Genomic DNA, 13,270 nt, shown 5'->3' on the forward strand with positions numbered 1-13,270 from the left:
GAGGTCGGATTCGGATTCAGCGCAGCAAAAACCTTCGGGTATACTAGGTCTGGTCTCTGGTTCCGGACCTTTGTCAAATTTTGTCGGCCTGTGTAATTTATTAAACTCGTCAGATTTTAAGCACTTTATCATTGGAAAAGTTTTCCTGTAATCTAAATATGATAGTAGAACAATCTTTCTATAATGCAGAAACGATAAAGATAGATTAAGAACACTTATTCTTCCAATGTTACACAAGAAGACAGATTGCAAATAACTTTTTAGTCTAAAAAAGGCCATATCTCGTATCCATGCACTAAATACACTCTGTGAATTAAATTTTATGACTCTGAAGACCTTCAGGCGATATGAAGCACACGTGTGAACATTTACATGTGCTTATTAATTATTTTCAATTGCATATAATTCATTGGCAGGAGTCCCATTCACAAGGCACTAAGTTCCTGAATGCCAATTGATCAATCAATTCATATCCTGCTATTATTACCATCAACGCTTTACTCGCTTTAAAGTTTGTAATTTAACATTACCTACACGTTATCTTCAAGATCAGAATATAAATTTGTTATTTTAATCTGAGGGCCGTTGAAAAACTACGCCACACTGCCAGGGTGCGAGGGGGAAGGGAGATTAACGCAGATTGTGGCGTCACACATGAAAGCAACAAATGTAAATAAATTATTTTTTTAATGTTTGAAAAATGAAAATTTGTCATTTTGTTTGACAAGCAAAGTATACAAATTACATACTTTACGCTCTCTCTCCTATTTCTCTATTTATCCCGTTTTAGAAGTTACTGTTTTTGATGGAAAAGTATACCTTTAAATTTTAATTAAGAATCCAACTATTTGGTTGAAAATTCCAGTATTTTGTAGAAAAGTCGTATTTTTGGGTTGAGAATGCTTTCAATTTAGTAGTAAATTCAACTGTTTGGTTAAAATGAACCTTTTTGGTTTTCTCTTTGAAGTAAAAGAAAGTTAAAGTGCAATTATTTTAATCAAAATTAATATCTTCTGTCTGAATTCAATAGTTTTTAATTTCATATCTTTTTCTTTGTGGAAATATCAACTATTATATTTTTTGTGACAAATTATCTCTTTTTATTTAAAAATTAACTGTTTGAAAAAAACGGTTTTCTTGTCTTAGAAATTCAGCTTTTTTGCAAAAATTTGTTCTTTTTTTCACTTAAAAGTTCAACATTTTATTGTAAATGCAAATATTTCGTTTATAATTAGATCACCTTTGTTCAACTATTTGCTTGCAAAATTATCTTTGTAGGCTGCAAATTTTAATATGTGGTTAAAAGTTGAACCTTTTTGTTTCGAATTTAATTCATTTGTTGTAATTAAACACTTTTGTTAAAAAGACATTTCTTTTTTGCTCAAAATTTAAATCTTTTGTTTATAATTCATCTTTTTGATATAAAAGTTCTTGGTTGAAAATTCACCTTTCTGGTCCAAAAATTTGAACGCTCTTCTAAAAATGTCATCTTTATGGCTTCAAGATTCAACGATTTAAAAATGTAACTGTTTGTGATTAGAGCTATATCATTTTTCTTTAAATATTCGACCATTGGGTTGCAAATTTATCTTTGCAGTTTGAACAATTTGACTTAAATTCAACTATTTCATATGAAATTCGTCTATTCTGGTTAAAACTTTAACTATTTGGGTTTAAATGCAACCATTTGGTCTAGAATTGTTTTTTGTGTTTAAAAATACAATTATATTGTTTAAAAACTATCTTGAATGAAAATTTACTTTTTTGGTAAAAGATTGATCTTTCCTGCTTTAAAATTCAACGCTTTTCTAAAACATTCGATGTTTGAGCTTGCGAATTTAACAGCATTGTTGAACATTTTTCTAGTTGTACAGAAAATTTCTCCTTTTTAATTAAAAATTTATATTTTTTAGTCTAAGATTTATATGTCTTCTAAAAAATTCAATAATTTTGTTAAAATAGTAACTGTTTTTGGTTAAAGTTTATTCTTTTTTGTTTGAAAATTAAACCATTTAGTTCAAAATTCAGCTTTGTAGGTTGAAGATTTGATAACTTGGTTAAAAATTCAACTATTTGTCATCTTTCTGGAAAAAAGTCTCACTTGAAAGGGGGGGGGGGGCGTATTCGTGATGATCTGTGACGTAGTGCTTAACGGTTCACTTTTAATACGGAAGATTGATACGGAATTTTAATACGGAAGAAATTAAGTATAGTGAACTCTTTTATAGCGCTGATTTTGAGGCTGACGGTGGGTGGAAACCAACTCATTATAGACCGTTCCGCTTTTGTTTGTTCACGCCTCAGCCCTCGCCTGAATGACAACAGCAGATCTCGCTCATAGAAAAAAGAGATATCCGTCTTTTCCTGTAAATGAAAGAGTTTTAACCCGTAGAAACTTTTTAGCACTAACCATAACTATTATTGTTTAACCCGTGTAAAAAAATTATCGGGGCAGACTAGCATCTGGTGAGTGCATGTTTAAACTGTATAACCCAGACGGCCTTTTCAAGCTCTAATCGGGTTCTAGTAGATTTCCAAAAAGAGCCCGGGTGTTTGAAAGTATCAATAATTAGAAATGAACTCTAAAAAAGTAATTTTTTTTCTCATCAATTAGTCAGTCTTCTCGGGTGCTGATGGCATGATGGCTAGTCCGCTAGGACCAACTAAATTTTTCTCATTCAAATAGTTTTTTGTACATTTCTAAAAAGAACCAGGGCATTTAAAAGTATTAAGAATCAAAAATGAACTCTAAAAAAATTGATTTTTTTTATCATCACCTACTCCGTATTTTTGGGCCGTAATCGGGCACTGGATAGCATAATGAAAAATGTACGTTGATAGCGCCACTCTATTCGGCCCCAAGTAGTTCCCCGATAATTTAATCTTCGGAAAAAACTGTTCTTTCATTTTTGCTTTTATGACTGGAAATACGCTAAATAATTTTTAATTTGAATTTCAATCTAACTTTCAATCTTAATCCAAATAAGATGCACCTAGATTAAATGTTTACTTATATTTTGACGAAAATTATTCGCAGCCATTTATGATTATTAAATTCCTTACAAAAGATAAGGATAAAAATTTCCATTCGATGTCAATTTGATTATTTGCAATCTGTCTTTAGGTAGTGCATCACATCTCGATGACCCAGCGTGTCCATTGATTGATCATTCAATAATCCAGAAACAGTTGTCTTTGAATATTTATACAGGCGCCAATATAACAACAATTCTCTTGTCTCGACTAAGAACGTATGAAGATAAGAAATTTTATTTGGATGTATTAGGGGTTTATAATTAGCACTTAGTATTTTACATTATCTCTTAGGGACTGTAATGGTTGAATCAAAATTTCGAGATTCAGTGACAGATTATTATATAATTTTATAAGACATTCTTTAAGCTTAATACAGCACACCGATTTTATTCGACATGTAAAGTATTTAAATAAAGATTTCAAGCTGTTTTCGCTATTATCCTCTTTTTCGCTTAAATGCGAACTGAATTAATAGAACCCAATAAGAAAATCCAAATATTTTTGTTATAAAGTTAATTCTTTGAATTTTAAAAGTCTATTATATTTTTGCTTCAAAATTAATATCTTTTGGTTAAAAATTCTACTACTTGGTTGAAAATTTGCCTTTTAAATTTGTAATTAAGAATTCATTCTTTTGGTTGGGAATTCAATTACTTGCTTGAATGTTGAACTACTTTCTTAAATATTAATTTTATTGGTGATAATTTTATTATTTGTTAAAACTGATTGTATTGAGTTAAAAATTCAACAATTTGTTTACAAAATTATGTATATTTTCATATATTACTCAGTAAAAACAAATACTTCAAGTTATATTCGACTTAATTTGATATTTGACTTCATTCAAAAAAGCAATTGAATTGAGATGTACAAACTATCCAAGCATTTACTTATCTTAAAATTAGAAATACGCATTTCCATATAAAACTCAGAAAGTAAGTTGAAGAAAACCTGAAATAACATTTCAGTTTCAGCTTTCGTTATATAAAACTAAGAAGTAAGCCTTACTGAATTTCAGTTTGGCTGTCCCTTAATTGCGCTTAGACCTGTGCAACATGCGGTCTTCCTTAATTTAAGGTCATCTCAACTTTATGCTAAGTTTTCAATGCCAATATCGTCTTAATGTTAGATATTTATTGCCTGAATTTCATTTTTTTTTTGTTTTCTTACTTTAATGATTAAAAAACACGCTTAGTTCGTCCTGTTGAATAAAAAATTTAAATGTCTTCTTGCCATGCCCTTTGTTTTTTGCTTGAATATTTGCCTATTTGTATAAAAATGCAACCGAAGTTTATTCCTTTTTATTTATAAATTCGACCATTTGGATAAAAATTCATCCTTATAAGATAGGAATTCAACAAATAGGTTAAAAATGCATACCTTTTGCATTAAATTTCAACTATTTGATAGTGAATGCAACTGTTAGATTGATAATTAATGTTTTTATTAAAAATTTAACTGCTTAGTTGAAAATTCTACTTTGTAGGTTGAAAATTTGACCATGTTGTTAAAAATTCAATTATTTTTTTGGAAATTCAACTATTTTGTTCCAAAATTCAACTTCTTTACTAAAAATTAGTTTTTTTTTTTGGTTAAAAATTCATCCTTTTTGGATAGAAAATAATTAATTTTAGTTGAAAATGCAACTTTCTTCTAAAAAATTTTACTTTCCACCTACAAAATTCGACTATTTGGGTAAAAATGCAACTCTTTGTGGTTCAAGTAAATTCTTTTTTTTTTTAATTCAACCTTAGATTCTTACAAATATGTTTTGTTGAAGATTTATGGAGATTTTATGAAGTGAACTTATTGAAATTATGAAAACCTAAGAAGAAAAATATTCTATTAGAAAAAATATGCATTTAAGAATAAGAATTAATAATAAATTTTCATACCATGGGCGACATTGTTGATGCAATCGAGGTGCCTTTCACCCTTTTCGTCGTACATATATTGAGCTACTCCCCTCACGATTTTCAAGGGATTCGATCGGTAAAAAAGCGTACATGAGTCCCTGTAACATTTTAAATCGATTACATGTAAATTTCAGTGATCTGAAGAAACTTAAGTGATCTAAAGACCGTTGGGAACTTTCCGAATCTCTAGAAATTCCTTTTAATATATTTAAAAAATATTTTAATCTTGTAAAAACCTTTAAAAATCCTAGAAATACCTCAAAAACTTTATAGTTTTCGGAAATCCTTTAAAATTCCGTTAAATTTTTTAATATCTTACGAAATTCTCCAAAATCTATGGATAGAGTGTGTATCTTTTCAATTCTCTTTAAAATTTTCTGATATCGCGTGCAATCGTCGAAACCCTCTTAAATCTCATGAAATCCGTAAAAATCCTATGATATCTTCACAAATATTTTAAATTATTACAAACTCTCTCCAAGTATCAACAAATCTTTGCAATCCTTTTAAGGGGGGGGGGGCGACCCATGTAACGGCTTCAAAAAATCAACTTTTTTTGTTGCTTAGATGGAAGCTTGTCATACCAAAAACATGATGTAAAAGTTTTAGAGTCTGCAGATGCATTCTTTAACCCCTAAAAGGCCGCCTTGCGCTAGCCTGCCGATGCTGCCTTTTTTCAACATGTAAATCTTTAAACGCGTTTTTCTCCGTTTCTGATTGTTCAACATTGCCGGAAAGATAACTCAAAAAGTATTTGACCGTTTGAGTTCTCCTTGTATACACATATAGTTGAAATGATTGTCTTCTGTGTGAACCTCTCTGAACAGGAAAAAAATTTTGTTTAACAATTATTGTTTCCACAATTTCATGAAAATTTTTGGGTAAATATCAAATTTTGTAAACGGACGCCATTTTGTCAAAAATGATTATTTTTTAACTTTTTTTGGTTCATACACAGTAAATACACAGATAAATACACAGATAAATTTTATCTTTTTTCCAGATAAATTTTATCTTTCGTTAGATAAACGTGATGCAATGTTTTTATCTTTTTGAAAAATAAAATTTTTTCCTGGGGTTTACTGTGTACAGAATTTATGAGTATAAACTTAAAGAAACTGTTTTGTTTTTTCGTTTGAGATGATCTGTGAGAAACTAAAGTGCGGCAATTTAACACCTCCCGGCTGAACATGTTCAACATCTGACCTTATAATTAAAAATGTCATGCATGTTCATGGCGGAACAAATTTATTTCTTAGTTTACAAGAACCTGAATAAACCTTAAAAGTTTTGGAAAGATTCGTTATATTCTTTATCCTAAAAAAAATCCCAAAATATACCCTTATTTTTTAGGTGTTACATCGGTCGCCCACTTAAAACCCCCTTCGATCCGCGGAAAACGTTCTAAATTCCTAAATATCCAAAAAAATTTTCGGAATTTTTTACAACCTTTTGAAATGTAGCAAAATTTCTGAAAATCTAATTACACTTCTTGAAGTCCCTTAAAATCTTATAAAATCCCTTGAAAAAACTGGAGATTCTCTCTGAAATTGTAATATAATCTTAGAAATATATATATGCATATAATCCTACAAATCTCTCATTACAACTGTCGGAAAGTAACTATCGCAATGATTCTACTTTCAATATTTCTCACCGAAACCTGTATTACAAAATTGACTGGCGTGACAAGATAGCAACTTACTGAAATACTAACTAAGATACTTTCAAGTCAGTAAAAACCTGGATTTTCAATACATAGAAACCATGTCATAAGTCTCTTTGAAAACCAGCCGTTGGATTTTTCTAGTTAAAGTGCAACTCAAGTTGAGCCATGCAGTTTCAAGAACATTTTACTTTTTTAACAGTTCTGCATACAGTTCTCATAACCAAACATTAATTATCATAAACAAAACGAATTTTCTTCTAAGCAGTTGAATTTTCTACTAAATAGTTAAATATCCTAATAAATTATATTGTTCAACTTTCAATCTTTTTTACAATCAAAATAGATAAATTTTCAACAAAATAGTTTCATTAAAATAAAACTAGTTGAAGTTTTAAAAATATTTTTGAAATTTCAACGTACAAAGATGAATTTTTAAATCAATGATCGAATTTCCAAACAAAAATCTATATGCTTTACCCAAAAACCCTTGCATTTTCAACCAAATTATTCAATTTTTTCTTGGACGAATACATTTTTTAAATTTAATTCAAGAAGACGATTTTTTGCAGTAAACATAGACAAATTTTCAATAAAATATTTAAATTTTCGACAAAAAAATATAACTTTTTAACAAAGCACTTGAACTTTCAACAAAATAGTTGAATTTTTAAATATAAAGATCAAATTTCAACCAAAAAAAGCTGGGATATTCAAACAAATAGTTTAATTTTTGAGCTGAAACGTCGAATGTTTTAGAAAACCGTTTACTTTTATAGCCTAAAATATAAATTTTCTACAAAAGTGTGAACTTTGAATCAAGAAAAATGTATTTTCATTCAAATAGGCCAATAGGTACTAAGGTTGGCCACCCCTAATGATCAAATCATGTTAATCATTGTCAAAGGTGGCAATCACTGTACCCATTACCCTATTTGAATTCTTAACTACAAGAAAATATTAACTTTGACGAAACAGTTGCATTTACACAGGCGAATTTTTAATTTTAAAAAATTGAATGGCCTGCGAAAGATGCAATATTTGATATTTCATAAAAACTTTTCTACAGAAAGAGATGAATTTTAAAACCAAAAAGACGACTTTCAAATCAAGAAGATTAATTTTCTTTAAAAAAAAGATTTTTAACAAAATAGCAAACTTCATAACCTGAGATGTTGAACTTTGAAACCAAAATACAATCTTCATATAAGACGGTTGAATTTTCTAACTGAAAATATGAAATTACAACATAAAAGTTCATTTTGAACCAACTAGTTGCATTTTAAGCATACAAATTTTCAACAAAAAAGTTGAATCCTTAACCAAAGAAGAATCATTTTCAACCAAGCAATTCCATTTTTATCAAAAAACTTAACAGTTCTTTTAAAACAGATGAATTTTGAAACCAGAAGACCAATTATTATATTTTAAAAATTTAACTACAAATATAATCGTTTATTAAAATTACAAAATTTGAAATTTATTATCCTTAACAGGATTTTTTTAAATCCCTCACTTTTCTCTGACTTTCTTTGACCAACAAAATTCCCTGACCCATTTCAGATTTCCAGATTTTTCCTGACCTACAGACATTCTGAATAAACACTTCATAAATCTTTTCCCTTTTTCTCTTTAAATATATTTTCACCAATTCTCACTTTTGATTACAAATTAGATAAACTGACTTTAGAGGTAAATATTTGGCGATTTATACTATATTTGGTGCATTGGTCTATATTTTCCGCATTGGAATCGATGAGTTATGGGTTGACCATTATGTTTTATTTGCCGCGGAATTCAGCACTGCGCACGTGATAATATGCTAATTCGCGGAAGATCGATTCTAGAGTGTCACCCACCCTATCAGATAACCCAAGCATTGCCTGATAACGCGATTCAACCACGACCAGTGGAGAACCGTTTAACATGATAATGACTTGACATAAGCGCACTGACATATGCGATCCTATGCTTTATGTCGAGTGGATTTCGGCATGAGGAGCGAAAAGCCTCTTAAGCTGTTCTCCGATATCAGGAACGAATTTCATCTTTTAAGGCACTCACCAGAATATTATCAGTTATTATGTATAGCTAATGTAGTCCATTTTCCGAATTTAAATTTGCAATTATAATGAAACAACTTCAGACACTGGCCCTTTAATCCAGTCAGCACTAATGTTTTTAATGTTTAAGACCTCCTCCTGGCGCTTAAGCTATAAAGTCTTTTGTTGTTTCCAACGTTCTGGAAATATACTTCTCAGGTGCCAGGAGTACGACATCGCACAGCACATAACTAACGTACTTCTTTGCACGCCAAAGTGATCCTCACCCACTCTGCCATTCGTCAGCCTCCCTAGCAGGCCGTACAGGAAAGACTACCAGACTAGAGTGAACAGAGCAATCCCTCTGAGGTCATCACTTAACTGTACGGATTCAAAAAACTACCTCGGTGTGTAATTTAATTGCATGTGTATGTGTGTTCATTCCTTGAAATTGACAAGGGACTACCGATCAGCATAGGGCCTCTACGCAAGTCTCATTTTCAGATTTTCACAAAATGTACAAGTAACCCCCAAAGTCAGACTCGACATGGCTCAAAATGGAACCCATTTAAACCTAGGGGGCAAGCAGCCTCTTCTGAACACAGAAAAAAAAGTTTTTATTTGAAACCAAAAGTGGGCTTGTTTCAAGGTGTAACATAAAGAAGACCAGCTCCGTTAAAAACAAGCATAACTTGAAATCTTTAAAACAAACTACTTATAGAACTACAAGTTAGACCCAATGTAGTCTTGAAAGTAGTCGGTAGCGATATTATGGGCTAACATCAAGCCACTGCATGGTTTAGAAACTAGTTCTTAGCTAGACGGTAGGCTAACATCAAGCCGCTGCTTAATCTTAAAAGTATCCTGTAGTCAGGCTACGGGCTTACATCAAGTCACTCTATAAATTTAAAAGAGTGCTAAATATGACCTGAATAAATCCTACATTATAAATAAAATGACGCCCAAAAAACAGTTTCTTTGAAGTAAAAGAAACTTTTCTTTGATATATTATTATTGAATATATTATTATTTGTTGACGTGGTTTTATTAAGTCCATTATAAGCAACTATCAAGGCCTCTCTCAGACATTTGACACGCACGCACCCTGAGCGTCATAAAAAACTGAGTGCCTGCTCCAATATTGGACACTTTTGTGGAGACAAGTCCTTCTTTCACAGTATCTCCGCCCAAATACGTAGATTCGCGTCTGTAGGTTATTTCGCGATCTAGTTAGTTATTCACTCAGTGAACAGTCTCTACTCAAACTATTAAGAAACAGATAGTAAAGGCGACTATACGACGCGTCTCGCTCGGCTCGCTCAGCTGCTGTGACGTCGAAATTCTTTGAAATGAACTATAGCTGTTCAGAGGTCAAAAGGCTAGACCATAAGGGCGAAAGCGAGCCTCATTGCCTTCTTATTTAAAGCCCAAATCTTGCTGCCTCAGGTCGAAGACCAAGTGGGGCTTTTTTTTAGTACAAAAGACTACGGGTTAGCCATAATTGACCAGTGGGCACAAAATTTGGCGACGCCAAATTTTGTGCCCACTGGTCAATACGAAATCTTTACATCTTTATGACATCTTTACTACATCCTATGCCAATGTCGTTTCAGTGTCTTTGCGACATCGTCAAGACATCTTCAGATCATACGACTCATTTACGATATCGTAAAGACACCTTGACGACATGGACATAGGATGTCGTAAAGTTGTCGTAAATGTGTCGTAACGATGTCGTAATGATGTCGTAAAGACGTCGCCAAACTTTTTGCCCACTGGGTGTGTTTGGTTTTGAACTGAAGACCCTTAATGGCTCTTTTTAAGACATAATTATTGTTAAATTTTAGACATCAGCTTAATTTAAGGCAAAAATAAAAAAAAGACCATCATAGAAGGTGGGTTCCGAAACCACCAAATCCCGGAATGAGTATAAAGTCGCCATTGATAATCCTGCGTACACTGACTTAAATAACTTTGAGTACCTTTGACATAAATGTTGAGAAAAATCCCATGATTATAACTACCTAGAGCCGCAGTTTTTCAAAATTTCGGCTTTTACTGACTAAGAGACTATTTCTGAAAATAAATTCGTTTTTGACTTCCCAAGTTTAAAAGGCCTGCGTTGAAAAATGGTGAAAATAATCATCTTTCTTAAGCTCAAACCAGGCGCTATCTTGGATTCTTTTATTATAACTATCATTGATTATTTCATCGTTTTTTGCAAATAAACTTGCGTCTCTTGTATGTATGTGTCCGCCATTTTGACAATTTTGAAAAATGACATTTCCAATATACACTATTTTTGTCGAGTTTGAAAAAAGATTGTCCTTCGGTTATCTAATAATTCAACAAAAATTGAGAAAGTTATGATCATTTATCTTTGTTTTCACATTTTAATTTTCATCATATGGAAAACTTCAAGGAGGGCTGTGCTAGGGATCAGGTTTAGAGCACAATACTTTTTTGTACACTGAAACGAAAACCGCTTCTAGAGGCAAACAGAAAAAAATCTTAATCACGTTTTTAAGATTTATCCACTGGCCCTAATTCCGGATACTTCTTTTTCTTGGATTTCCTTTTCTACTAAAGGTTTAATTTTAATTTTTTTGTATTCTTTAAAATGACTGGAAATTCATTTTGAATTCTTTTGTATTCACTTAAAGTGGTCAAAGTTTTTAGACCATTTTTATAATACATCATAATGTATCTCAATATTATGGTGAAAATTATCATTTATTTCCGTGAATTTAATAGAATTAAAACCAATAAAACTGAATTGGACGGAAATATTAGTATTCCTCGTGTAGAACAAAAGTTTATTGAGAAGAATATAAAGAAAATTCAATCATTCTCAGTAAAATAAAGTAAATCCAGACAAAATGTTGACGAATTCAGGTTAATTTAATGCAATAATGCATACAAAGGAATTCAAGGTGAAATGTTATAAGGAATTCAAAGGGAATTTAATTTAATTAAAACTGTATGCCAAGACGAGGCAAAACAAATCCAAGATCAAAAATATAGGTCAATAGGTCAAGGTCAACTTATAAGGTGTGAAGCCATTTTATAAATCATTATCATTAGGTGAAAAATTGTACATTTTTTTAGATCAAACTTTCGCCTCCAACAGTATTAATGAAAATGCCATAGAAAATTGGAGGTGCAAAAAAATACACTTTTTCTGTTGCGAACATTTTTTCTACAACCAACCATTTATTTTTAAGAAAAATAACGAAATATAGAAAATGGATCGAAAAATATATTAATTTTAAATTTCACCTAATTCATGCGTAAAAAATAAATTAATTAAATTTTTTTAATTATTAGAAGCGGCTAAGATATTTACTAGTTTTTTATATATAAATGCGCGTGCACTTTGAACTCTGATCCACTAAAAAAAGATAAATTCTCCAAAACGATTAGTTTTACGAAAAAAAAGTATCACCGCAGAAAAGGTGTCATTTTGCGAGATCCACAACTTTTGAATTAAAATTTTTTAAATACGTTTGGAAATTCAGATGAGAATAAAGAAAACCCTATTTTTCACCCTTATGCTTAATATTGAAAAAATAAAAAAGATATTAGTGCAGTGATCCTTATCCTAGAAGGCAACTATCGTATATGGTTTCCTTTCAATCTGATAAAGTTTTATATTTTTGACCGCGCTGTCAATACATTAAAAAAATAATTTTTTGTAAATATTTGATTAATCTTTTAGAAATCCATACATAATTCTATATAGATAGCATACTTTCTGCGTAATTATGACATAGGTATTTCCCAATGTAGGACTTGAACAAATTTATTGATTGAAATTATCAAATAATGTACGAATTTTAAGGATGAAAAATTTCTAATTTATTGATAGGTCTGCATAAACTACACCCAAAAATACGATACGAGGAAAAATATTGTTGTATTTCTGTTTGATTATTTTACGGTCGATTAGCACATTTTGATATCAAATGAAAAATAGTTTTCCTAAATATTAAAAAAATATATATGGCACTAATTTAAAAAAAAAATACTTACCCAATGTGTCTTTTCCTAAGTTTTAGCGTATCCGATTTTGGCATTTGCTCTATAACGTCCGACATTTTCATATAAATATTCTTCTCCTCAGGATCTACAAAAAACAAATTATAATTTTTCTCAATAACACTTTACATTCAAATACTGATTTCATTTTTGAAATATGAAGGCAATGATAAGTATAAATAAAAACAGGGGCGTTTTTTAAATAATTAAAAGAATTGACAAAAAGTATTTATCATTCCAAATATGAAAACCGAGTATCTAAAGTCATAACACCAAAAACTAATATGGATTGCCCAAAACCACCGTAAACATGAGAAATATAGCTGAATAAAATATTAACATTGGATTTTGGGATTTGGGTCATTTGCATCGGATTGAATATAATTAAAATCATAAAGACAAAAACAAATCTGGATTTCCCAAATCAACATAAACATGAGGAATATAGCTGAATAAAATATTAATATCGGATTTTAGAATTTGTGTGATCAACGTTGGACCGAATATACGTGATATCAATAAATGATGAAAGTTTTTTATCATATTTTTTAATCGTCTTACGATCTGTATAA

General features: G+C 30.6%; 1 protein-coding gene across 2 annotated transcripts in view; it reads right to left on the minus strand.

Moving 5' to 3' along the window:
- Nucleotides 1-13,270, minus strand: part of LOC117181584 (5-phosphohydroxy-L-lysine phospho-lyase) — a 55,554-nt gene that overhangs the window by 31,454 nt on the left and 10,830 nt on the right. For both annotated transcript variants that reach the window (XM_033374424.1, XM_033374425.1), the window contains exons 2-3: nucleotides 12,693-12,786; nucleotides 4,932-5,050 (exon numbers count right to left, since the gene is read on the minus strand). In XM_033374424.1, the coding sequence (XP_033230315.1) occupies nucleotides 4,932-5,050; nucleotides 12,693-12,786 (213 nt within the window). The remainder of the gene's footprint in view (nucleotides 1-4,931; nucleotides 5,051-12,692; nucleotides 12,787-13,270) is intronic.

This window comes from Belonocnema kinseyi, chromosome 10 (assembly GCF_010883055.1).
Source record: "Belonocnema kinseyi isolate 2016_QV_RU_SX_M_011 chromosome 10, B_treatae_v1, whole genome shotgun sequence".
Classification (NCBI taxonomy): Eukaryota; Metazoa; Arthropoda; class Insecta; order Hymenoptera; family Cynipidae; genus Belonocnema; species Belonocnema kinseyi.